Source organism: Dinoponera quadriceps, unplaced genomic scaffold (assembly GCF_001313825.1).
Source record: "Dinoponera quadriceps isolate SergipeBrazil2010 unplaced genomic scaffold, ASM131382v1 scaffold717, whole genome shotgun sequence".
NCBI classification, from domain to species: Eukaryota; Metazoa; Arthropoda; class Insecta; order Hymenoptera; family Formicidae; genus Dinoponera; species Dinoponera quadriceps.
In genome coordinates, this window is record NW_014555639.1 from 564,331 (window position 1) to 589,654 (window position 25,324).

Genomic DNA, 25,324 nt, shown 5'->3' on the forward strand with positions numbered 1-25,324 from the left:
CCCAACTACCTATCGCGATTATACACTTCCACCCCGGCGAGAGATCGCTATACACGACCATTGGAGAGGACGCGATGCGCCGCCCCCACGTCGGCACACGATCATCGCGAAAAGCCCACCGACGTTTCGCGTATAGTACACGCGGCGAGCGCGCACAATTCCTCCACACGTCCTACCCTTATCCACCTACCTACCTGGCGGGCAGCCTCCCCCGTCCCTCCCTTCCTGCCTTCGTTGAAACGGTGACGCGCGTCGGAGGGAAAGGTGTTCCTTCATCGACGGCGTGTTCTGGTTAAATCAAAGACAAACCACTTTAGCCGGTCCGATATCGCGGAAAGAGGGCGGGCTCCCCCGGCGAGGGGGGAACCTGTGGTACCTGTGTGTACACAGCCGAGTATCCGGCGGAAGCGAGAGACGCGCTCTCTCCGCGTGTTCGTGCGTCCATTCAAGCCGCGACGCGCCAGTGTGCAGCCACCGGAGACGTGTGTGCGCGTGTGTACGAGCGCACACCGAGACGCGCGCGCGCGGAGCGCTCGGTTGCGAGCGTGTTAAAGCACGTGTGTGCGCGCAACCCCCGCGGAAAGCTGGCACCGCCCATTGCCGGCCGAAGGGAGCTTTTCGGGCAGCCCGAGAGCGGGGTTAACCACGCCCAGCCGAGGCGGAACAAACACCCCCGCTTTCGCCGTTCCACTCGGACCCACGGTGGCTCCGCGCGCGCGACGGCTCCTCTCCGGCGGCGCTAATAATACGCCGATATACCAGCGATTTTCCGCCACCATGGCTCGACCGTGGGAGTCCCGAGTGTAGCCGGCACGCGTCGGAAAGACACTGCTAATCGCGCGGCCGGATACCCTGAATCGACGATTCGCCGCGAGTACCGGGAGTGCGCGCCTCGTGTCTCCGAGCGTGTCAGTGACGGCGGGCCGGAAAAGTGCGACGATGAGCCCGCGCTGACGCGCGGCCGACCGGATCGGCTTTCGCTCGAAGCTGCCCGGTCCGAGGGATACCCGGATTCTCGGGGGGAGGAGAGGAGAGCCGAAGATGAGGGGGTTCAGCTAAAGGAAGATCGCCTCCTCACTGAGCGGGTAATGTGGAGGATGCAGGAAGGCAAGGCCGTGTCGTCGCTGGGACCGGTCGTCCTGCCGCGGGAGGAGGCCGACGTGCGTGCCGGCCTGCAGGAGAGGAGGCACGTGTTGCTGCACGTCCGCACCGGCGAGTCCTTCCCGAGGTACGACGGCGTGCGGCAGCAATCGCCGTCGAGCTCGCCGACGATCCTGCGGCCCGCGAACGTCGATAAGGAACAGTACCACGAGCTGGAGCCGCAGATAGTCGGCAGAGAGAAAAACGACGAGGAGGAGGAGGAGCAAGAGGAAGAGGAGGAGGAGGAGGACGAGCGGAACGGCCGACGGAACGTCGTCGACGACGAGGAGGACGACGAGGAGCCCGAGGAGGAGGACGACGAGGAGGGGCCCTCCGAGAGACACCGCAACGGCGGCTACCACGAGGACGAGGACGTCGAGGTCGACGTGTGTCGCGAGGAGGCCGACGAGAGCAACCCCAGCAGCCCGGTCGACCTGACGGCCCCGTCCTCCCGGGGAGCCACCGCCGCCGAGCAGTTCGTCCATCCGTTCACCACCCGTGGCGTGCATTCTTTTACCTGTGTGCAAAGTGCTGCCGGCCACCCGGCCGCCGGGACACCAGTGTACATATCCGGACACGGCGCCACCGGCTCGACCGTGATGACGGTGTGCACCTCCGGTAGCGCGGTGGCGCGCACCACCGGCACGTCGACCGCCGGCAGCATCACCACCACCGCCAGCGCGGTCCAGCAGACGAACAACAAGCGGTGCCTGGCGTTCTCCGTCGAGAACATCCTCGACCCGAACAAGTTCACCGGCGGCCGCGTCCTGCACAGCCGCGTGCAGCATCGTCGACACCGGCGCGCCGGCAGCGTGCAGGAAGGTGAATACGAGACCCGTTTCTCGTCGGCCGACGCGCTCGATCGCCGTCGAGAGAGAGAGACGAGACTCACGCCGCCTCGGCTACTCGAGCGAATGAATACTAAGAATAACCGAACGCGCGCGACGCCGTCAGCGGCGCGTCTCTCACGCAGGATTTAATTGCTCCGAGGCGGGCACACGTCGTCCTTTCACGGGCTAAACTTAATCCCTTTGACTCCGTCCGCGGAAAAAGTCGTTTGGACCACCATTCAACGGGCGTACGTGTCACCCCCCCCCCCCNAAAATTCCTTGCGATCTAATTGGGATCCAGTTTCCCGGTATAATTACGGGTTCTATGTTGAAGAAAAGTGCTGCACTGTTAAAGTAATATTTACTTGATCCGAGTAAAATGGTAGTCAATAGTCCTTGGCAAACGTATGTTTAGTAGAAGCACGGATATTATTGACTGCACAAAATATACTTCCTCCGTGCAAATAGACACTTACTTGTATGCGTTAAAACAATTGCGACAAGTATTGGATTTATAATATTGAAAATATCGGAATTTATCATCAGAAAGTATTGATCGGAAAAAATGTAAATCTGAAAAAATTAAGTTTCTTCAGTGGAAAAGAAATGTCACGTGACACTAGCGAGTACTCTCTTGAATTTAGGCCGATATTCATAGTCAAATCTTATATTTAAGACTGTCTTAACTTTATCTTCAGCTGCCTTGTAGCCAGTAAAATATAGCATCTGAAGATGAATCTAAGACGGGTTGTAAAATCTGACTATGAATACCGGCCATGGAGTACCATTTTACCTGCACACTCTGTTATTTATTTACAAATTAAGATATTATCGCGTTCAAGTAAATATTTATTGCAAGAGCTATTAAAGTATACTTAAATTGATAAAAATATTACTTGATTCAAAAGGCTGAAAAAGCGGATAATTACGTTTACTTGAATCTAACACTTTTTTTCTACGTAGTTGGGAAATCTACGCAGGTTTCGCTTAGGAATGTAGTATTTCGAACATACGATTCTAAATGAGAAACTAAACGAACAACCCCTATTCGGTTACCGCCGACGTTTTCCCAAAGATTTCTTCCTGTTTTTCACTTTGCACTGAACTTTACGCTGAACTCTACGATTGAACAAAATGTACAAGGCACCTTAAATATTTAGACTTTATGACATTTTGAATGTTTACTTTTATACATATACACACATATACGCGCGCGTTATGCGCCGGCTATTAAGCATAGTAACATTAAATTCATAACCCCGTTTATTAACCTTTTAATTTGACATTCAATCAAACTGTCGCTCGATTCTAGCGTACAGCATACAGCCGATCAGTACCGCGGAAAAGAGACTTCGTCTCATGTTTGGGTTAAGAATGGGATTCCCAATTGGTATCGCAGTGGGACAACCTATTTTTTGGACAACTTTGAACACTCAAATCGGAATATATGCCATATATGGGACAATTTCCACGCGGGCTGCGACTAAATAATAACGAGAGCATGAAATGCAGAAGGACGCAAATCGTTTTCGCGGAAGTTGGCGTGTTGGACAATCGGAAACTTGCGTGCAACGACTCACTCGCGACATTCCGAGTTGAAATTTTAAATTCTCCATTAAGTTTTGAAGTGGAGGAAACAGCGATAAGTTCCCATTTGTAAACATCAAAACAGCACAATAAGCACTCCTTTAATACTACAAATAGGAATCGGGAGCCCTAAAGTCTAAGTTTTACTTCCACATTAAGTCTTCAAGTGGGGAAAACGGCAATAACTTCCCATTTGTAGCATCAGAAGAGCACATCAGAAGACTTTTGAAGATGTGGCGCCAGTTATTCCACCCTCGGATAAGTACATGAAGAGCGTTTCTGTACGGAAATAAACTACAAGAATACGAAAAAAGTTACTGGTATATTATTGTTCTTCAAACAATATCTTCAAGATAGCATGCTAGTAATTTTTTTCGTATTCTTGTGATTTATCTCCGTATGAGAACGTTCTTCAAGTATTTATCCGTTGGATAAATTTATCTAAAGGTGAAACAACCGGCCCTTAATGAAGCGGAACAAAACTAGACGCGATGCAGGCCGACAAAAATTCGACTCGGGATCGACGGCTTTGTCGAGTAACTTTTGACTTCTAACGGTGCGCGAGTTAAAAATCCGTATAACCGTCGATCACACTGTACCGACATTATTTACGAATTAATCCGCCGCGTCAAGGACGGATATCCGCGCGGTATTGTCCGATCAGCTGTTTGCCGCCACGGAGAAAAGTCGACTCTCTTCATGCCGAGGCCGCTGAGGCCGAGTTTTCGCGAACGGGCGATATATTTTTTTCGCGTCCGGTGTTCTCTCACATCCGACCGCCTCAACCCTCTCTCTCTCTCTCTCTCTCTTGACGTTCGGCTAGTCTTCTCTCGCTTCTTCCTCGTTCTAACTTTAGACGTCAGAAGGCGGACTTCTTCTCCGACGATCGTGCAATTTCGGGAGCTGTCGGGCTATTTGCGTGTACGACGATACACGGGGATTCCTAAAGTGACGACGACGACGACAGTGCGGGTACGCTGAACGAGAGTACGAAACGCTCTTCCAGCGTCTCATTAACGCCGCGGCCAATTAGCGATCGTGATCGCGGGCGCGCTTATCGCGACAAGACGCAGCGATAAACCGTGAATTCGCGCGGCGAAGCTGACGCCACCGGGAGGGGTTTAAGCGGCCGACTATTAGAAGCTTCGCCCCGGAAAGACTGTGTACGCGTATCATGAAATTCTGACGGCTGGCGGAATAATTAACATCGACCGTGTACAATTAGTTGGCGAGGCGCGCGCCGCGGTGGAAGCGCGCATGCATACACGCGCACACCCCGTCGTCATCAACCGCCGAGCTTATTTCGCCGACGAGACAACCGCACGCCAACTGTGCGCATTGGCGCGAACAATCATCGATTCCGCCGAGATCGCCGGCGACGAACGCCCCCGTCCCCTACGTCCCCCGATCTTCAAAAAACGACCTCCGGGACGCGTTCCAAAAGCCTATTTTCGTTGCTGAAACTTGACGATTTATATCACGTTTGCTACGAGCTCCCACTAATCAAAGTTGAATTTCGGAACGCACCCCTGCGTGCACGACGATGACGACGAGAGGGAGGGGGTGGGATTTTATCGGCGGCGGATCGCGGAGTTCGGTGACCGTCCGCCGAGGAGAGGATCCCAATTTCACAGTTGACTTTCGAATTTAATGGAGTCCGGCAGACGAGCGAACGAGAGAAGTGGTCCTGCGGGCCGATAAGGGACGGAAGAAGCGCCCCGAAGAAGGGGTGAAGCGAGGCAGAAGCGGACGACGGCGGGGGAGCGGCCGGCGGCCTGTCGGAGCGTGACAAATTGCTCCGCTAATCTGCGTTAACCAGTCCTTGAACCCCGTCATCGTCGTCCCTTTATCCCGGTACGGGACACCGAGTGCTTGCGAAATCAGTGGACGCTCGACCGCCCGTCGTCCTCGACGTCGTCCCCGACGTCGTCCTTCACCGTGCGCCGAAGGTAGAGCCGTCTTCCCGAGGAAAGGAGAAGGACGCGGGGAAACGCGCGATGGATCGATCGCGGCCGTCGAAATCGAGATTACACGATTGTCGGCTCATCCATCTTACCGGGATGGTCGCCGCTTCCCATTAAAAGTGCATCAGACCCGAGCCAATCCGCGTTTCGACTACCGCCATCTCTCTCTCTCTCTCTCTCTCTCCCTCTTTCCGCCGCCCTCGGATCCGCGCCGACGGAATAATATCGCCGGTTGTTATGATAATCGCGCAGCATCGCGCCGTATCGCACCGCATCGCGCCAAGCCGCCCAGAAAATTGGCTCTTCTGCATCACAATGACTTCTGTCTCTCTTCGTCCCTCTTTCTCGCATACATATACGACTTCTCTCTCTCTCTCTCTCTCTCTCGCTCTCTTCATCCCCCTTCTTCTGTCCCCAAGCCTCTTCACGTTGTCGCGGCACCCACGGAAGTCACCCCTCCGTGCTTCGCGTTCACGAGATCTAGGCTCTTCCGCTAGATTTCGACGAAATTTATAATTGTCTTACGCACGCCTCGGGTACGCCGGGTAGAAATCGCGCCGATCCGTGTATATCGCCTCCCGCAGCTGTTGCATTTATAATCGAGAGCGAAAAGGCTCCTGCGTCGGCGTGATACATAATTATACTGTACAAGCGAGGTTAAATGTCTTCCATTTGATATAATTATAACTTTAATTGGTCCCATTATGGATCCTATTTTAAATTCTATTTTACAGTCCGCGCTACTTCACACATACACGTACACCTTTCTCTTTCTCTGTCTGTCTGTCTGTCTGTCTATTATTAATTTCTACTATTAATTTCATATTTCCTTGTTATACTGGTTCACGTCGTCATGTTGATTTTCATTTTGCCTTCGCTCTTCATGCGTACTCATACCTTTTAATTATTATTTTTTTAATTGTATTCTATGTATGTATGTGTGTGATATCCATCTTTATTTCTATTATAATGTTGTTTTATTATTTTTCTATGTATTTTATTTTTAGTATTTGAGGATTTCTCTCTCTCTCTCTCTCTCTCTCTCTTTCTCTCTCTTTCTCTCTCTCGCATTACCGTACCTGAAATTATGTCAAAGCGTTTTCGGTTGCACATTTTTATCGTTATCATTAAAAATCTCCATTATAATTCGGAGATGAAACGCGAACCGTCGCTCATTCGCGGCGCAGAAGCGCTCAGGGACTTTGTTTATTGCGCGTACTCCGATCGTGCCACTTGTCGTTAAACACTGTCATTGTGTTTAATGAGGAAAACCGAAATGAGATAAGTATTCTCGTGGCAACCGCCTTTGTCGCAGCACCGCGCGACACCGGGTCCCCCTTGTGTACCCTTAACGTGGCCCTTAGGGACTACGGTATACATCCCCGATCGCTTCACTCGCTTGTGCAACCCGCCTGATCGTGCTTAATGAAGAAGATCTGAACGATACGAATGGTCCTGCTGCGCGCGATCCTGCCCGCCATAAAAACGCAATGACAGAAACGCTATCTCCTGCCCCGTTAATTCCCCCGATAGAACCCAATTAATTTCGCGTTCTCGCAACTGTCGACGAAACAGTGTCGATAATGCGCCTGCCGGGGAGAAACGTTTCGGAAAAACATCGTCAAGGGTGCATCGATATTTTTTTCGAATATAGAAACGCGTGTCGTTGATCTCTCTTCGTCCAACATTTTTTCGAATAATAAGTCTGTTCTCTTTCGCTGAACTGGTTAGCCTGTACTATCCGAGTAAAAAATACAAGAATCTAGCTGGTATCTGGTCAGAAATTCTGGTTAGAAACTGTGGACGACGCTTAGTTCGGCAGTAACTAGATAATAAAACTAATCAGTTCCTGAGTAGAAAACAAATCAGTACCTAGACCCAATACCCAAATCGAGATTTTCAATTCTACATTAAATTTTCAAGTGGAGAAAACGGAAATAAGTTCACATCTGTAGTATCAAAGGAGCACAATAAGTGCTCCTTTAATGCTACAAAATATTACAAAAGAAATGTAGTCCTCCAGAATCTAAGTTTTACTTCTACGTTAAGTCTTCAAGTGGGAAAAATGCCAGTACTTTTCCTATTAGTAGCACCAAAAGAGTACGATAGAAGATCTTTGAACACTGATATAAAACCAAATTAAACTTAAACTAGGACTAAAATTTCGACTCGGGTAACTATTCAATAACTGAATAGAAAATCAGTAGAGAAATCATTTAGGAGGACCATAACAGGCCAATAACTGGTGGGAAAGTAGTCGGTTTAAACAGATTAGTAAATGCTAGCTAGTTTCCAGGCAGTCAAATCTCGGAACATTCTGATTCTTATTTCCGGGTCAAAAAATAGCCAGAAATCTGTCCGACCAGAAATCTGTACACTCACCATTGCGCGTTGATATGCCTGGACGTCCATAGCCGGAGGTCCAAATATTCGGCAACCAGCCTCTGTCCCACGTCGGTCGCACTTCATTCACTTCACTCGCGACTATGACGATACTTTGAGACGTTTAACGACCGAACGAAAAGTACACGATGAATTACAGCGTTTCGAGAACGTACGGCACTCGCGCGAGTCACGAGATTCGTGTGTGTTAAAAGCCGCAAACCTGAAAACCACTTCCGCGACTAGATCGAGAGAGAAAAAAGAAAATCCCCGCGGACGTTTACGTTTTGCCGTCAAAAAACGGGATTCTCGTTTCGTGAGAGTTCTATCTCTTAATTCCAACTTTGACATCGAACTTTTTGTTTCGGCCGAAATAATATAACCCGTCGCGTGTGTGAAAATGTACAAAATTGCCGATCGCGAGGGCTGTCAAATTTATCGCACGCAGAGTGTGCAATCGCGAATTTCGCATGCGGCAGCGCAATTTTGTGCGCTTTTACACCGCTTGAAACAATCAGGAGATCACATTGAATAATTAATTCCGCCCGGTAATATTGTATCTTGAATAAAAAATATTATATGAGTGCTAAAATATGTATATAAATAAGCTTACCGAAGTTTAATAGATTATAGGTTTGAAAAGAGAATATTTAGAACCGATATTTTTAAATATTCGATAATTAGAATACCCGTTTAATAATTATTAAAAAAAAAATCAATCTCTTAAGCGTTTCAGTGTATTCCGATGTATTTCAATGGACAGTATAAACATATACGCGCGAGAAAATGCTACACTGAGAGAAAAAACGTTTAGTATTCGTGAATGTAATTGCTCGGTGAAATAATTACAGTCGGAGAATCCACTTTGATAAGTGCTTTATTAGTAGTACTTTTATTTTATTTTGTTTTAGAACAACCAAAAAATGTGGCTGCCGTCAAAAATAATAATAATTCGTAGCGAGATCAGCCGTGTCTTTCTCTCAATGTGCATATGAATTAAAAGTAAATCGCATTGATTTTTTAAAGACTAATTAAACAACCACCAAGAAACCCATCACCATAAACCTTTTTTTTCACTCACAAGTCAAATACCGGAAACTCAGGACTACGCATTTCCTGTTACAAATCTAAAACAAAAAATATAACATCGCTGATTAGATAAGAGAATTAATGACTCAACGAGAAAAATATTCTGATGTATTGACCGTTTATGATCACGGAAAAAATAATTTGCTGGCACAGCAAATTTTTTATACTATCGCAGCAAAATCTGTCAATTACTATGTGGACAGCAAAACGATTTGTTAAGAGTACCAATTCACTGGATATATAAATACCTTTCACTGAATCTACAAATTATTTTGCCGTAAGAACAAACTAGTAAATATACGAGAAAACATTATTTTATTCTAACAGCAAATTAACGATAATTCATTCAACAAAATTATTCTAGCGACAAACTGTTTCTGCTCCAATCACGGGATAATTCGGCTAATTTGGTTATGTCAACTAACGCAACGAATATGTAATAACATCGACGGTTTCGCCACAACAACAAAATCATTTTTCTCCGTGATCATTGTAACATTGATTTTTATTTGGATATCTGCGTCCCAGATCGTCGATCACAAATGGTCGAGTAACAGGGACTCTTTAAAGCTTTAAGTTTAAAGCTCTTTGAATCTCGGTTCAAAATGGTATTTATTTTTTAAACCAACGAAGGCAAAGGGTGATAATTACCCTCTAGATTCCAGGACGTTACCAGTGCTCAGAATGATTTCAGCAAAGACAATTAGCATAACGTGTCTCACACAAATTTCGATCGACTCGGAAATGCCGGAAATCACGCGCGACGTCTCCCGATCTGTTTAATCTCACGTAAAGGAATATTGTGATCGCTTGTGTCCGCTCAGCAGTTCCCGTGACCTTAAACTGACGAAACACGGCAGCACCACATTATTTACTCATTTATTTAACATTCTCTATATCGCGTAGAGAACTTTAATTTTACATATTATTTTATAGTAATTAATTTTCCTTTGACATTCAAAATGTCAAGATACATAATTCCTCCATAATTCCATGACGCGAAAACTGTCAAAATGAGCAACGATTGAAACAAAAAGACAACACTGCGAAAAAGAAGCGATAATAAGATAACGTATTATTTTTTAAGGCAGACAAACATTGATTCGAAGCAGAGAGAAAAGAGAGAAAATACGAGTCGAGTGAAGGGCAAAAATGCCGAATGTAGAACGCGGCATTAGAAGCGAAGTAGACCGGAAAGAGCCGCTGTTCTCGTGCAGCAGACCTGCTCTCGTTGGGTCATGAAAGGGTCCGTTGTACCTGGGTCGCCGGTACGGGGCGCAATTCTCGATAGAACGTGGACGAACGGCGACAAAGTGGGAAGAAGGAGAAACAATATAAATTACGCAATTCAATTAGACGCAATCAATCGGCGCCGGCCAGGGCGGCAGGTAGCGTATATACCCCGATGTGGGGGACCGCGTTATACGAGAACGAACGAGTGGACGGACGGACGAACGGTAGCGACGATGTATAGCTGGCGAAAGAAGGCCGAAGAGAACGCGGGGGAGGCAGACAGAGAGATGGGAAAGGTAGCCGCTTGGCGGCCTGTACGACGGGGCAAGAACGATCGCGCGTTAACGAGATACAAATCCCATTACGGCGTAAACCTTCTCGATCCGTCGCCCCCTACGGACTTCCAACCCCCCGGGTACTGTGCTAGGTTGCAGGCTATGGGCCACGCCAATTCGGATAAAGTCCCGCTCTGTCTCCTTCTCTCTCCCTCCGTCTATCTTGCTTACTTCCCCTCTCTCTCTCTCTCATTTACTCACTCTTTCTCTCTTTCGTCATCTATCTGCCTCTCGCTTTCGACCTCTCATTCTCTCTCTCTCTCTCTCTTTCGCAGGCTTTAACGTCGACATACCGTCCTCGTTGCTTTTCGTCTATCCTCTCTCTCTCTCTATCTCTCTCGGAGTCTCCCTCTTTCCCGCTGCTTTTCTCTCTCTCTCTCTCTCTCTCTGGTTTTATTCGGCACAGGCTATCCCCACTCACGGCATCCCAGGGGCACCCCAACCCCCACGGACCGGAGCCAGGGAATATCTGTCCCCGGGACATCTGCGTGCTGATTGAATCTCCAATCTCCTCTCTCATTGAGCGAACGATTGGCCGTTCTTTTTCTCTTTCTCTGTTTCTCTCTCTCTCTCTCTCTTTTTGAGATTCACGCGCAGATCGTCCGCAGGCTCGATCGATGGTAGTGACTCCGATCGCTCACTCGATCGGCCGCAGCTGGACTCTTTCGCGAGACGCGATAGCAATAGCTTCCTCCAGCGTCCTCCAGCGGCAAGTGGTCCTTCGTCATCTCCGGATCGGGCGGATATCGAGTTAACTCGACGAACGACGCGATTTGCGGTCATCGGACGTGCGGCTCTTGAATTGATCATTAACTGCCGTGTAGTCGGCGGCGCCGTAGTTAAGAGGTAATCAACGGCGCTAATTGCATCGAGACGTTTCTCTCTCCGTGCGCGGAACTTCGCCGGTAAGAAGTTCACGACGAGCCTCTCTCTCTCTCTCTCTACCTCGAGTCGATACCGCTCCTCGGGGTAAATCGGATACGACGGATTAAAAGAGGCGACAGCGTGAGACGAGCGAAATGAATTCGCGGCCGAACGGTGAAAATCACGCGGCGCGATGGGAACCGCGACATCCACGGCGCAATTTGGTCCCTCGTATAATCAATCCTCGTCACCCGACACCGAGCCCGGTATATCCGTATCTCGAGTCCCCCGCTTCCACCCGGTCGCGCGACGCAAAACTGATCCCGTGGTTATTATTTTCCAGACGGTGACTCGCGGGGCGAGTTCGCCTGCGGCAGCGGCCAAGAGGATGAGGAAGGTACACCGGACACCGTCATGGAGGAGATGGAGGAGGACCCCGAGGAGGAGGAGGAGGACGAGGAGATCGAGATGCGAGTGGTGGATCAGGACTCGACCGGCCGGGAGAGCGCGAACGGCGGCGGCGCCGGCGGCAACGGCACCACGAGCAAGAAACGGCAATCCTCGTCGTCCTCCACGTCGTCGAGCGGCGTCCAGGTGGCCAGCTGTCAAGGTCAAAGTCAAAACGGGCAGAACGGCACGAGCGGCGGGGGTGGCAGCGGTGGCGGCGGCAACGGCAGCGGCAAGCCCAGGAGGGCGCGCACCGCGTTCACGTACGAGCAGCTGGTCAGCCTGGAGAACAAGTTCAAAACCACGAGATACCTGTCGGTGTGCGAGCGGCTGAACCTGGCGATCGAGCTGCGGCTCACCGAGACCCAGGTGAAGATCTGGTTCCAGAACCGGCGCACCAAGTGGAAGAAGCAGAACCCGGGGCTGGATGTGAACAGCCCGACGGTGCCGACGACGCCGCCGCACCCGTCGCCGTACGCGCCCGCCTTCCTCTTCGCCGCCCACCCGCACCAGCATGCGCTGCCGCACTCGCACGCGCACCCGCACCCCCACGCCCACGTGCACCACCCGCCGCCGGTACCGCCGCCGCCGCCGCCCGGGTACTACCATCCGGCGGCGCCACCTTACCCGCCGACCGGGCCGACCTTCTTCGGCCATCATCTGTCGGCGAGCCCGGCGACCGCGTCGGCGGGCCCGCCGCCGACCTCGACGCCTTCCTCCACCGGCCTCGCCGGTCTCTCGTCGCACCTGCACCCGCACACGCACCCGCACGCGTAGCGATCTCGGCGATGATGCGTCTGCAGCGTCGTCAGCGTCTTCGCCTTCGTAGTCTTCGGCAAGGAAACGGTGAGCTCGTGCGAGCACTTCCGGCCGTGGGAAGAAAAGTATCGGGGGGAGGGGAAGGGTGCGTTCGTCCTGCGGACTTTTTCGTCTCTCCCGACGCGAATCGTCGGAAGGAAGTCCGCGTCGGAAACGAGACGAATCGACCGTTCCGACGCGGTAAACATCGCGCGTGAAAACGATCCGATCGTCTCTCTCGTTCTTTCTCTCTGAATGTTTCTTCGTACGGCGATAACATTTGTAATTGATGACGTGCGTTATTAACTAATTAATTGGAATTCGCGAACTTGAGTTGTTTTCAAGCTGCGGGTAACACGATATCTTGACGCTGTTGTAACAATCTGCTATAATTTCTTCTCAAAGTTCAACGATAGCGACAAACGGAGAGAGAGAGAGAGAGAGAGAGAGGGAAAGAAAAAGAGAGAGAACCCGAGTCGAAATTTTTATCCTACTTTTGACTTGAAAATTCCATTTGACGCTTGCTTTGATACTCTAAAGCCTGTATGAGCCTCGTCTGATTCTATTTAACTTTTCCAGCTGAAATTGTAGCTCTATTTCCGACCTCAACATTCCATGTAAAGCCAAGTTAGACACTTTAAAGTCTATAGCGACCTCTTTTGATTTCTATTTAACCTGCAGCTTCTATTTAAAGTCTGTAAATTCTACTTGGATCGTTCGTTGCTCCTACTGTGATATTTCTCAATTCTTCTCCATTTTTTTGTAATATAAGTAAACCAAATATAAGTAAATCAAAACTCTTCTTTTTCAAACTATTTCTGAATTCTGTCGCAATGAATTAAAATACTAAACATAGAAATTTAAATATGTTAAAATATGTATTTATAAGGAAAACAAGCAACTCGTATTAGTTTTTATGAAACAAAACATTTTATTATATAATTACTGGAAACATAGTCATCATTAAAGTTTAAAAATTGCGGGAAGAATTTCGAATCATTAATTTAACACCATTATTCAAGTTCTCGTTGAGATTTACAGGAATGCCTACGTACATTTCATTATTAATAATCATGTGAACATGAGCTGTAGCGATAATGTCAATAGGAATTAATTCAATATCATTTTGTACATGACATTTATTGACGAAAATATTCATGTCAAATACAAAATGATCTCCTTGGATAACCAATAATAAATATATTATTTAAATTTGAAGGAACAGATTAGGTTCGAAGGATCCGTAGGATTTTACAAGACTTAGCTGAGATCCTCTTTAGAACCTGCAAGTGACATTTTGTGCGTCTTCCACCATTTAAAAGCACTAAGCAAGACTTACTAGTCTAAGTTTCCACATAAATGAACCGAACATTGATTCTCTAGAACTTACGGATATGAAAAAATTCGAGTCGAAAGTTAGTCGAAAATTTCGACTCGGGAGAGAGGAAGAGAAATGTCGAAGCTTAATGAAGTATCTCGGATCGAATCGACGGGTAATGTTTTCGTTCGTTGGATCATGATGAGCGCGCGTAGGCGGCCTCGATGTTATATTTTGCCTTCCCGTTGGGTGCACGTGGGACGACTCGATAGCGTAATCGGTTTACGTAGGGTGACGTACAAAAACGCGGAGTATCATTTCGGCGCGGTCAAACATTGAAATTCCGCACACCGGCGTCGGACTTCGGGCAACGGCAGGAGGAGCGATGTTTCCCCGACGACGAACGCGCTCGTCTCTCGACTGGGAAGCGAAAGGAAAAATTACGGGATTTAATGAAAGAAGTTTTTTTTCGAGCAGTCCTCGACTTCTCCAATCGTTCGCGAACTTTGCGAACCCGAGAATCGAACGGATCGAACAAAACGTCACGAAACATGAGTCGTATCTCACGCGGAACCGGCGAGTCACGTCTTCTATTAGCGGGAGAGACTTACCTCGGTACTTTTTCTCCAAGTAAAGTAGAGTCACGAAGTCACCCGAGTCCTTGTCGTTTTCTCACCTTTGTAACATATTCCGTTCGTCGCCGCGGTTAAAGCGACGGGGCAGAAACTTGTCTCTAAAGGGAGTAGATTTTATCGGATACGCTCTTATAGCGGTATAAGGTGCGTGCGTGTGTGTATGTATGTGCTTATGTATGTATATGTATATGAGAGAGAGAGAGAGAGAGAGAGAGAATTCGTGTGAGAGTGAAAGACGCGAATGAGACGAAATTAGCGAGCGATGTTTCGTGCTGATCGTGCGAGAGAAAGAAAGAAAGAGAGAGAAAAAAAAGAAGAAAGAAAGAGAGAAAGAAACGAGGCACGTCGGAGCGCAGCGATCGCGTTCCTGTGTAAAATAAAAGTCATACGTTACGCTCGTAAAAGAAACCTTCATCCACTGTGTCCACAGACATACAAACGATCCCTCTGCGTGCACGCGCGGCCGGAAGAGAATAAAGATCGATTTTGTGCTGGAACCGCGCACGAACCGTTGCGAGACTGCGCTTTCTCGCGGTGTCGTTCGCGTTTCGCAAAGGATCAGGGCTCAGACGCAATAAAAGGAATAAAAAACGAAAATTAAATATTGGAAATTAAATGTCGACATATGAACAATCACGCTTCAATCCGCTACGAAGGAATAAAGAAATAGAATGAAGAACACCGTCGAAATTCTATTCCTATCTAATTCGTGTGCTTATAGTGCTTAGAAGTTGACTGATAGTTAACTTTCAAAATGTCTAATAATCACCAATATACGAATGCAAGTCAGTTTGAATCAATCGATCATTATTAAGAATATGATAAAGGTGTTAATGATGACCGCAGAGATTCGTCAGAAAATATGGCAAAAGTGGCGATCTCGTTCTTGTATATCTTATTCTCTATTCCTTTTATTAGGTTTCAAACTATAGTTCGCTTCTCTAATATCCTTATTCCTTATTCCTTATCCTGTATATTTAATTTCTGATTCCTTGTTCCTTTCATTGCGTCTGAGCCGTAATTCACCGCAAGGCGAAATTGCGAGTTTAAATTCAGTCAGAAGCAAAAAAATCCACCAAATTTTGCTAACTTAATTTTGCTAAAATGCACCAAATTTCACTAACTTTTCTAAAAGTAACTTTTCGGGTATACTAACATGTATGTGTTCGTTTCGATACGTTCAATTTTTTTCTATTCAAACACTTGTCGACACAGATGCAACGAACACATTAATATGAATATTTATTCACCACGAAGTCTCACCACAAGAAAACGAGAGATCTCGTTATATTGACAGATTGACAGGTGTTATATTTATGTCAATTTAAATTTGAACTAGTTTCATATGACTTGAATTAGTTCTGAAAAAAGTTGAAAAAGTCTCGAAAAGTTTCAGTTTGATTTGCACTCCTCGCTCTTCATTTACGAGCTTTGCAAACGTAAAGATCGAGCGGATCGAACAGAGTTGCAACCCGAGTCAAAATTTTAAATTCTACATTAAGCCTTCAAGTGGAAGAAACGGAAATAAGTTCCTATTTGTAGTATCGAAAAAGTGCAATAAGTGCTCCTATAACGCTACAAATGGGAGATGAGACCTCTAAATTTCAGTTCTACAATTTAAATCTTCAAGTGAGGAAAACGGTAATAATTTTCCCAATTGTGGCACCAAAGGAGCCCGATGGAAAACCTTCGGGCATTTAACGTAGAACTAAATTAGACTCAAATCAGGACTAAAATTCCGACTTGGAATATCCCTCTCGGAGCTCTCACGTACCTCCATGAACACCATCCAGACATCGTACTGACGCATTCGCGCGTCCGAACTGACGCCGCTCTTTCAGTTTCAATTCCCGACGTCATGATGCCGGGATTCATCGGCATCGGATCAGAATCGATCACTCGCCGCATCCAACTTCCCACAAGTTCCTTGTTAACGCTCTACGCTACGTTCTCCTTACGCAGCAAGAGTCATAAGTTCGATCAAGGCGACACGGGAAGCCAATTGCTCCGTATCTCGGAATCTCCGCGTCGTAATTGCTTTTCCACCTACCGACCTACCTATCAACCCACCTTCCCGAGCCACCCCCGAGCGCGCCGCTTGCGCTTTCTTTATCAACCCTTAACGGGTGGCGATCCTTCGTCCGTCCACCTCGGTAGCTCGATCCTGATCTCAAGACGCGAGAAAAGTGGCCGGCGTTTTTGCGGAAGAACGAATAAGGGGAAGTCGTTCGTCGCACAGCGACGGTTTCGCGGGTCGAAGAAGGGAGAAAAATAGAAGGAGAGAGAAAGTGAGAGAGAGAGAGAGGGAGAAAGAGAGAGAAAGTACGCTAAGTGAACTAAGCCATTAGAGGGCCGGATGGTAGCTCGTCTCTGTATGCGTTAGCCGCTTTGAGACGCGACGCAGCTTCACCGGAGCCAGCGCGGTGTCTGCCACGCGTAATTCCGAGCGCACAGCGCCGCCTTGTTCTCGACTTCCAAAGGCCGCCACGTTCAATTGACGGAAAATTGCTCGCGCCTTGCTTTGATGCTCAAATTAGAAGCTACCCGGCGCGACGACACGCGTCGTCGGCGACCTGACCGCCCGCTTATGCGGGTCTTAATTATGAATTGAAGGTAAAAGTGTTGCCCCCCCCCCCCCTCCTCCCGTCTCTCCATACCCCGGTCGCCGCACGAAGTGGCTCCTCCTAACCTAACCTCGAGCGTGCGGTCCACATTGTAGGTATTCGTCCTCGTCGATCGCGCCACGAGTCTCTCAACGACGAACTGAGGACGACCGGGTCTGCTGCGAGAAAAATGGCTCACCGTGTCGCGAAGGAAGGTAAGTGTCGATCTTTGATCCTCCGACAAGATAGGTTTTCAACGTAGGAAAATGTGGTTGGATCCGTCCTGTTCTGTTTTGTTCATATCTCGCGTGTAATCCACGTAGAAAATCTCCAAAATGTATAAAAGAAGTAAACAGTTTCGTGAAACGTTCCTTAAGGAGAGAAACTGTACACGCTGGAAACAAAATAAACAAGCCGTGGGGTCGCGTCTGACTCTAATCATGCGGTCAGAGGGTAAATCCTCAAGCACGGTGCACACATCGCGATGCAGTTACTCCCCAGCGGTTGTAAGGACGGCGAATCTCGACGCGTGTATCCGGGAGAACAGAGCGCGGCAATTTGCGAGGACTCCGAAATCCGCCTTTCTTCCGCGCTTATCTCGGCCGCGCCGTCGAGCGAGCGTGTTATCGAAGCAGGAGTCAGGAGAAAGTTAAATCGACGCGAACGGGAATACGGAAAGGAGAGCGACGGCAGAAAGCGAGAAGGAGAACGAGAGAGATAAAGAGAGAGAGAGAGAGAGGGAGAGATCCGTTTGGGGAGGGAAGATGATCCGAGGGCGCTCGAAAAGGTAGGAGTGGCTGTCGGTCGGTCGCCGGACGATTCTCTCGAATTAATTCTTAGGGGTGGATTTGGGAAAGGGGCCGCCACCGCTGCTTCTGAGCGGTGTGAGTAGAGCGAGTGGACCGTGAAATAACCAACCCCCGCGCTCGTCGGGCGACACTCGCATCCCCGCGTTCCGAACATCGACAGTGGCGTAACTTCGCTTTATAGGATTCTCTGCGAGAGCGAGAGAGAGACTCTTTTCTTGCGAGAAGACTTCGCGTCCCCTCACGTCCTGGACAAGCTCCGCAGGCGCGACCGAGGAACATAAGAAGCGCTTAATTAATGATAAACGCCGCGCTCGTTACGTCGCCGAGAGAGAAAGACAAAGAGAGGGAGAGAGAAGGAGGGAGAATAAAAAGAGACTCGAGCGACTGCGCGTCTGGCAAATTTATTTCCTCCGCTTAAACGTCGTCGTGGAAATTATCTTAATCGGCCCTAATCTAGCTATTAATTAGCCCCGCTCTATACTTGATTTACCAAGATATCTCTTAATCGTCGCTACTATTGTCGAGCGCTGCCGGTTACGTCTCGACATGCATACAAAGTGTTAATGTTTTCTTATTATCTTCCGGATAATCACGACTGCCTGATTCACTTGGTGTATCTCAAAGTCACCGATACACACAGTTTCCGGTCGTTCTTCACCCCGAGGAAGTGAAATGTTCGCGAGACGTCGGAAATAAATCCACACTGAGAGAAAGTATTTGAAAATGTTATGTGTCGGAGAAAGAAATAAGGTTTATTTCTGTGAATTCGCAAAAATTAATTTTTTGATATTTTTGTGCTCAGTGCACGAAGAACACGACGATAACTCGGAAGCTAAATTAAATATTAGCGACACGCACGAAGATACCAATTTTGAAAATTAAAACAAAATTAACGGTCCGTCGCAGATTCGAAGGAATAAGTCGCCGTGTGGAGAAAATTATACGAAGTGTACGAGGTTGGTAATATTCATATGATCGCTCCGAGTATATTGAAAAATTAGTGCTACCGTTCAAATAAAATTTATTTGATCCTATAAAGTAAAATGGTTACTCCAATATTCCGTGACAAATATTTACTAGAAGTGGAAATATGACTATATATATACGATATCATATTTCCTCCGTATAAATAGACATTTATTTGTATGTACTAAGCAATTACGACAAATATGAAATTCATAATACTGAGAATATCAGAATATATTTTTAGAAAATATTTATCGGGCAAAGAAATCTGTATGGTTTCAAAATTCCGGATAAAAATCGCTTCCTTTCCAGTTCTTCCGCGGATTTCTTCTTCGATTTCAGTCTCGAGGACACAAAAATTCGTTTAGAATAATTCGCGTGTATTCGATTAAAACCTGTTACATTGACTTCTTTCCGTAAAGAAGGTAAGAAATCAAATTGTTTCGCGGAAAAATTTGGAAATAACGGATTTCTCTTCCGAGACTGCAAAACCACAAAAATTTAAATCCAATACCGCCCGGTTTCTTCAATGTAAAACCAAGTCAGATCGCATTACACATAATTCTAGCGAATATTCTCTTTAATCAATTTAGAATTATTTTACATTCATATTCGTTAATTCACTTACAGACCGAAATATCGTTACGTATGAGTATTACCTACGAGCCGTTCGAATATATTATAAAATTGACAAAAGTATCCGCCGATTCAAGAGGCTGGACAGGTGGATTTACGTTCGCTTGATTCCAGCGCGACATTTACCGTGGAAAGCGGGAAATAAGCTCGAGCTGCGAGCGCGCGCGCGCGCGCGCGCATTCACGGGCCGGACAGAGCTGTACGCGCTGCTGTTCTCGGATTCGTACGGGGATTACCCGGTTGAGGTCGTGAGGCCGAGAGCAGCAAGGCAGGCACGCCACTGCAGTCAGTCCGTTCCAGTTAAGCGTGTAATAGTTCAATAGCTGTGTCGCAGCGCGTCTGCGAACACGCCGAGGCTCGCTACTAGCCTAGCTTCACCCTCGTTCTCGTATCAGCGCGTATTTATACGAGCGTTTAATCGCGCATTACGCCCCGCGGTGCTTCTCTATACGTCTCCCCCTTTCTCGCCGACGGACCGGGGAATATCGTCGCGCCGGATTAATCCCGATCCTTCTCCTCGTTCTCTCGTTTTTCCTCCACTTCCTTTCTATCGCGAACCGCTCGTGTTTCACGAGAAATGCATTCGGAATTCTCCATCGCGGGAAATCGCATCGTCGTTTCATGGATCCGCACCTTCCCCCCCCCCTCCCCCTTTGATTATTTCTTTTTATTCAACGCACCCTACGTGCGAGCACGTACGCGGACGTATGCGGGCGCTTAAAAAGCTCCCTCGCTTCACTTTCGCGCGCTTCGTTCATGCACTTTGGCTTAAACCCGGCGGATAAAAGCCACTTCTTACCGGAACGCCTCGATACGTCCGGCTCCGCCTCCTCCTTCCACCAAGTATCCGTAGTTAAATCGGATAGCAGCCTCCCGTAGGCGAACAAAAGCCTCAGCGCGGGATCGATCGATCGGCTTCTGCGAGAGCCGTTATCTTTCGCGTCCGCGCCGCTCTCTTTCCTCGTTCAGCCTACTGTCACTCTGTTTTCCACCATCGGCGGAACGTCTCTCGATTGTCCTACGGTATTACCAACCGTATGTACGCGCGCCGCAGGGGAGATGGACGATTACGAGCTCGCCAACTCGCTTCTCCGCGCGCCGTTAGTCCTCCTCGATCGCTTTTCGCATCGGCTCGCCCTCGTCACGGTTATTATCGTTAAACGAGACCGTCGGACTCCGCCGAGCACCGTCCATTAAAACCTCGTCTACACATCGAAGTGTTTAACGCCGATAATCGGCCGATGCTGTCGGACGACGTCACGTCTGGCCGAGTTGCTCGATAAGGAAAAATTCACTTCGGATTAGCCGGAACTTGATTTCGCGAAGAAAAAGGGATGGATAAGTGCGTTCGTTCTCACTCTAGGATTAACCTTCGGAAAGTGTGCGAGGAGAAATTGTATGATGGGAATTTGCGGAAACATAAATAGTACACGGAGGAGAAAAAGCGCTGGAATCGTGTAAACGTAATTGCCTGTTTCTCAACCTCTTAAATCAAGTGATACTTTTGTCAATTTAATTCTCCGTTAGTCGCAATATTCAATAAATACCATCCTCATACTTGTCGATTTATTCTTCGCTGTTATTTGTGTATTTTAATGCCTATTAGCCAAGTGCTAATGAAAGAAATATCGTTTCAAGAAGTAAATAACGGGAAAATTAACGTATCTGTGAGATACGTTAATTGGAACTATTCATGGGTAAAAAATATTGCGATTAACGAAGGGTTAAAGTATATTTTAATAACTGTTGTAGCAAATACTTGTTAATTTGTAAAAGAATTATCGAATATAATGTAAAATAATTCGAAGTTTAAGGGATTATTTACTAGAATTATGCAATACTTCTTCTTCTCCATTGAAAAAATTTAGTGGTTTGAAATTGAAAGATTTTTCCATCCGGAAAGTAAATATTTCCTAAAAATAAATTCGGATATTATGAAATTCTCATATTATGAATTTAATACTTGCAAGTAAATATGTACTTATACGAAGGGAATATCATATTGTGTGTAATTGATTATATTTCTACTTCTAGTAAATGTTTGCTAAGGAGTACTGGAATAATTATTTTCCTTGCATCGAGTAAATATCATTTGAACGGCAGCACTTTCTTTCCAGTGTAATTTTTGTTAACATAAATAGCAATTTTCGGTAACATAAATAATAATTTTCAGCAATATATATATATATATAGAAAGAGAGAGAGAGAGAGAGAGAGAGAGAGAGAGAGACGCGAAAGATCGCTATTTAGAACCGCTCGGTCGCAGCTGTCGGCTCCTAACGAGCGCGGGCCCGCGGAAAGTGATTATGATAATTAACGTCTCGTACGTACAAGTGCGCTGACGTGCACATACATTAGTCGGCTTTATTCAGCTGTAAACGAGAGTGCCGCTAGTGTGCACTCGTCAGCACGTGCACGACGCTGATGCGTATGTAGGTGTGCAGGCAGGCAGGCAGGAGCGGAATTCAGTTCGACCTCAACAGTGCAAACAGAGGCATTGATTTCACCGCTTTCAAACACCCCCTAGCAAAGCGTCAGTCGCGCTCGGGGTGGTCCCTGCGCACGTTCGTGTGTGTGTGTGTGTGTGTGGAGGGACCTGCGCGTTCAGACGAACTTGCGGATGGCTACGTGGACGAGGAGGACAAGGACGCGACGGGCTGGCGGCGACAACGACGGCACCGACGACGCCGACATCGAGAACATTCAACGTTCCTTGTCGACGAGGCGGCCCTAATAATAATGCTAATTGAAATCAGCACCGCCACGAAAATCGGTAGCGCGCGACCCTCCGAGCTGTGCCACGCTCGAATAGATTGCGCTCCAAATCGGATAGCGACCTCCGCGCGAGAGAACGCGTCTCTTCTCCGTGGGCGATGAAATTTCCACGACTGGCGCGCGATTCTCTCGGCGTTGAAGTATAAAAACCGCTCACACTCGCTGACGTTGTTGACGGACAACTGGGTCACTTAGTCGAGCGTGCTCAAAGTCGATTGTTCGCACTTTTTTTCTTTTTTTATAAATGCCTATATAAGCGAACGATTGTAACTAGATAAGACCTATCAGGCAATTTGACTCTTTTAATTTATTACACGTTGTTGTGGATGTACCCCGATTGGGGTACTTCACTACTAATTTTGACACTTTATTCGTGTGCTTGTTCAACTGTTCACACTTGGCTAGAATTTTTTTCATAACGATAATAATAATAATTTATTGGACGCTAGATTTCTTGAATCCACTGCAAATCCAAGTATGTAATTTTAGACACTTTGTTCAGTCACGTTTGTAATTTACGCGTGTTATTAGCGTAATTTCACGCACATTTTTAAGTGTGTAAAAATTACAGTTTTGCACAGGTAAGCGTGCAAAGATTACACGACCGATCCAAGCGTATAATCTTTACACACTTACGTGTGTCGATTATAGTATTACAGATACATGTAAAAAGTGGCTGCGGTGTGAAATTACGCACTTGAATTCGCGGCCCGATACACGGGACGTGGAATTGTCAGCGATTACTTGGCGAATTCACGGCGAATCCGCGAGTGAACGGGAATGAATGCAAACGTTCCGCGTGCGGGGGAACACACGGGAGATCACGTGTATCGAGTTCCCGTTATTGTGATCTTAGAATATCGCGCTGCACTCGTGGATTAACCGAGTGTCTCCGCGAGTGGGTCCCGACTGCTTGACGACTAATCGAGCGTCAAGCGCGACGATACCTGTGTTATATTACGTGTGACCTCGCTCCGGGATATGAACGGCCGAGTAATCGCCTTAGGCGCGTGTACGGATCGCGGGATCGCTTTGGTGGAGGACGAATACGAGGAGAATACTCCACGAGGAGCCGGTGCGCTGACGATCCGGAGGATGACCCAGCTCCACGGAACAATGTGCTACGAATCTCGCACGTCGTTCCCCGCTCCGGGCCCACCAAGAAGAGAGCAGTCAGGGTGGCGGTGTAACCCGGCCGTGGCGGGTTCAGGTCAGGATAGGTGGATGGCACGCGGGGGACGGTGCTAGGAGGCAGACAGGCAGGGAGAGTAGAAGAGAGAGAGAGAGAGATAGAGCGAGAAGGGTGGTTTAGGAAGGTGGGCACGGGGGTAAGAGGAACGAGAGGACGAGGTGGTGGAGGACTCGGGGAGCGGCGGAGGGGCGGCGAAGCGAACGTTTAATAAAAGATGCGCAGAGATAGCGCCATTACCCCGGCCTGCATTATTTACCGGTGCGAGGCAACTCTCCGGCCGCGTTCCGCCGCAGTCGCCGCGTTCGTAGGCGTGTCGCGTGCGCGCGTGTGTGCGTGCGCTACGTGTGTGGCGTATCTACGCGAGTACGTGTGCGAGAGAGGCGCGTGTACGCGCGCAACACCGACCGGCTGACGTTCGCTCTCTCTCTCTCTCTCTCTTCTCTTTCGCTGAGAGGCGACCGCTCTCCACCTTCGCCCCCTGTTCCGCGGGGGCCGACATTCGTCATCTTGGTCGGCGAGAGGAAGACGGGCGGGCGGAAAATCTCTCTCGACTCGTGCGAGAGCGCATTAACAATAAGATCCTGAGACGGGGATCGGAGGATACACACCTTCGGCGCGCGATCGAGCGTTGGGAACCGAGCCCGGTGCGCGAGCGAGTAAACCTTTATCCACTAAGGCACACTTTAGATAAGGTACATCCGCGGACAAAAGGGCGTCGCGAAGGGCGCCAGTTCCGCTTATAACGTCATGCGCCGACGGTATCTTTATGGTCGCGTGTTAAAATGCCAGGGAGAGGCCTGGGAGGAGGGGGGAAAGTGAGAAAGGGGGAGAGAGAGGGAGAGAGAAGGAACAAAATAAGAGCGCGTGGGCAAGGAAAGAACGTGCTGGGACGAAATAAACGTAATTGCCTGTTTTTCAGGATAAATCAAGTAATGTGCTTTATCAATTAAAGTATATTTTAATACATTTCGCGACGATCTCTCACGAAAGACCAGCGTAACGTATAAAACGATAATTTTACTTAGAGCTAGGTCGGTTGTACACAATTACGTGAAAAAAATGCGAGGTGGTCTGCAGGGAGATTTTCTCAAATAAGCTCTGCTACAATGAGAAAAAAATCTTTAGTATGTTGCGACAATAGTAGCAAACGTGGAAAAATTGTAACCAAGAGAACCATTTCGCGAGTAACCGTTACTATAGTGTCAGTAATATTAAACTCACGTGCATATTGCTGCTATTATTTTATGTACAGAAAAAAAAAATGCTAGAATCAAGTAAACATAATTACTTGTTTTTCAGCCTCTTGTAAATCAAGTAACATTTGTATCAATATAAGTCTATTTTAATAGCTCTTATAATAAATAAATGAAAAAAAATACTTAAAAATTTATTTACGGGATATGAAGTTTATTTCATAGTAATACGCCTTACTTCTGTGAAATAAACTTGATATCCCTTCCGTAAATAAATTTTCAAGTACTTTTCCGTCAGTGTATCTACTTAAACGCAGTAATACTTTAATTTGTATACATACAAGCAAATGCTTGCTATGTATGAAGGAAACATTATATTGTATACGTCGACGAATATATTTCTACTTCTCATAAATATGTGCCAAGGAGTATCGGAGTAATCATTTTACTTGGATCAAGTAAATGTTACTTGAACAGTAGCACTTCTTTTTTCCAGCGTGTGATAATGCTGTGTTCGCCAAGCGCGCT

General features: G+C 47.5%; 1 protein-coding gene across 1 annotated transcript; it reads left to right on the plus strand.

Annotated features, from left to right (window-relative positions):
- The first annotated feature begins 1,739 nt into the window (after positions 1-1,739).
- Positions 1,740-13,491, plus strand: LOC106744973 (homeobox protein SAX-1-like). Its single transcript, XM_014620163.1, has 2 exons — positions 1,740-1,962; positions 11,768-13,491. Exons 1-2 carry the CDS (start codon positions 1,740-1,742, stop codon positions 12,646-12,648), a joined length of 1,104 nt encoding a protein of 367 aa, XP_014475649.1. The 3' UTR covers positions 12,649-13,491.
- Positions 13,492-25,324: the final 11,833 nt, after the last annotated feature.

Excerpts from the sequence above, each read along its gene's own strand:
- LOC106744973 (XM_014620163.1), top strand. The coding sequence starts at position 1,740 with ATGACGGTGTGCACCTCCGGTAGCGCGGTGGCGCGCACCACCGGCACG. Across the intron at positions 1,963-11,767 it reads CGCCGGCAGCGTGCAGGAAG|ACGGTGACTCGCGGGGCGAG; the intron begins GTGAATACGAGA and ends ATTATTTTCCAG.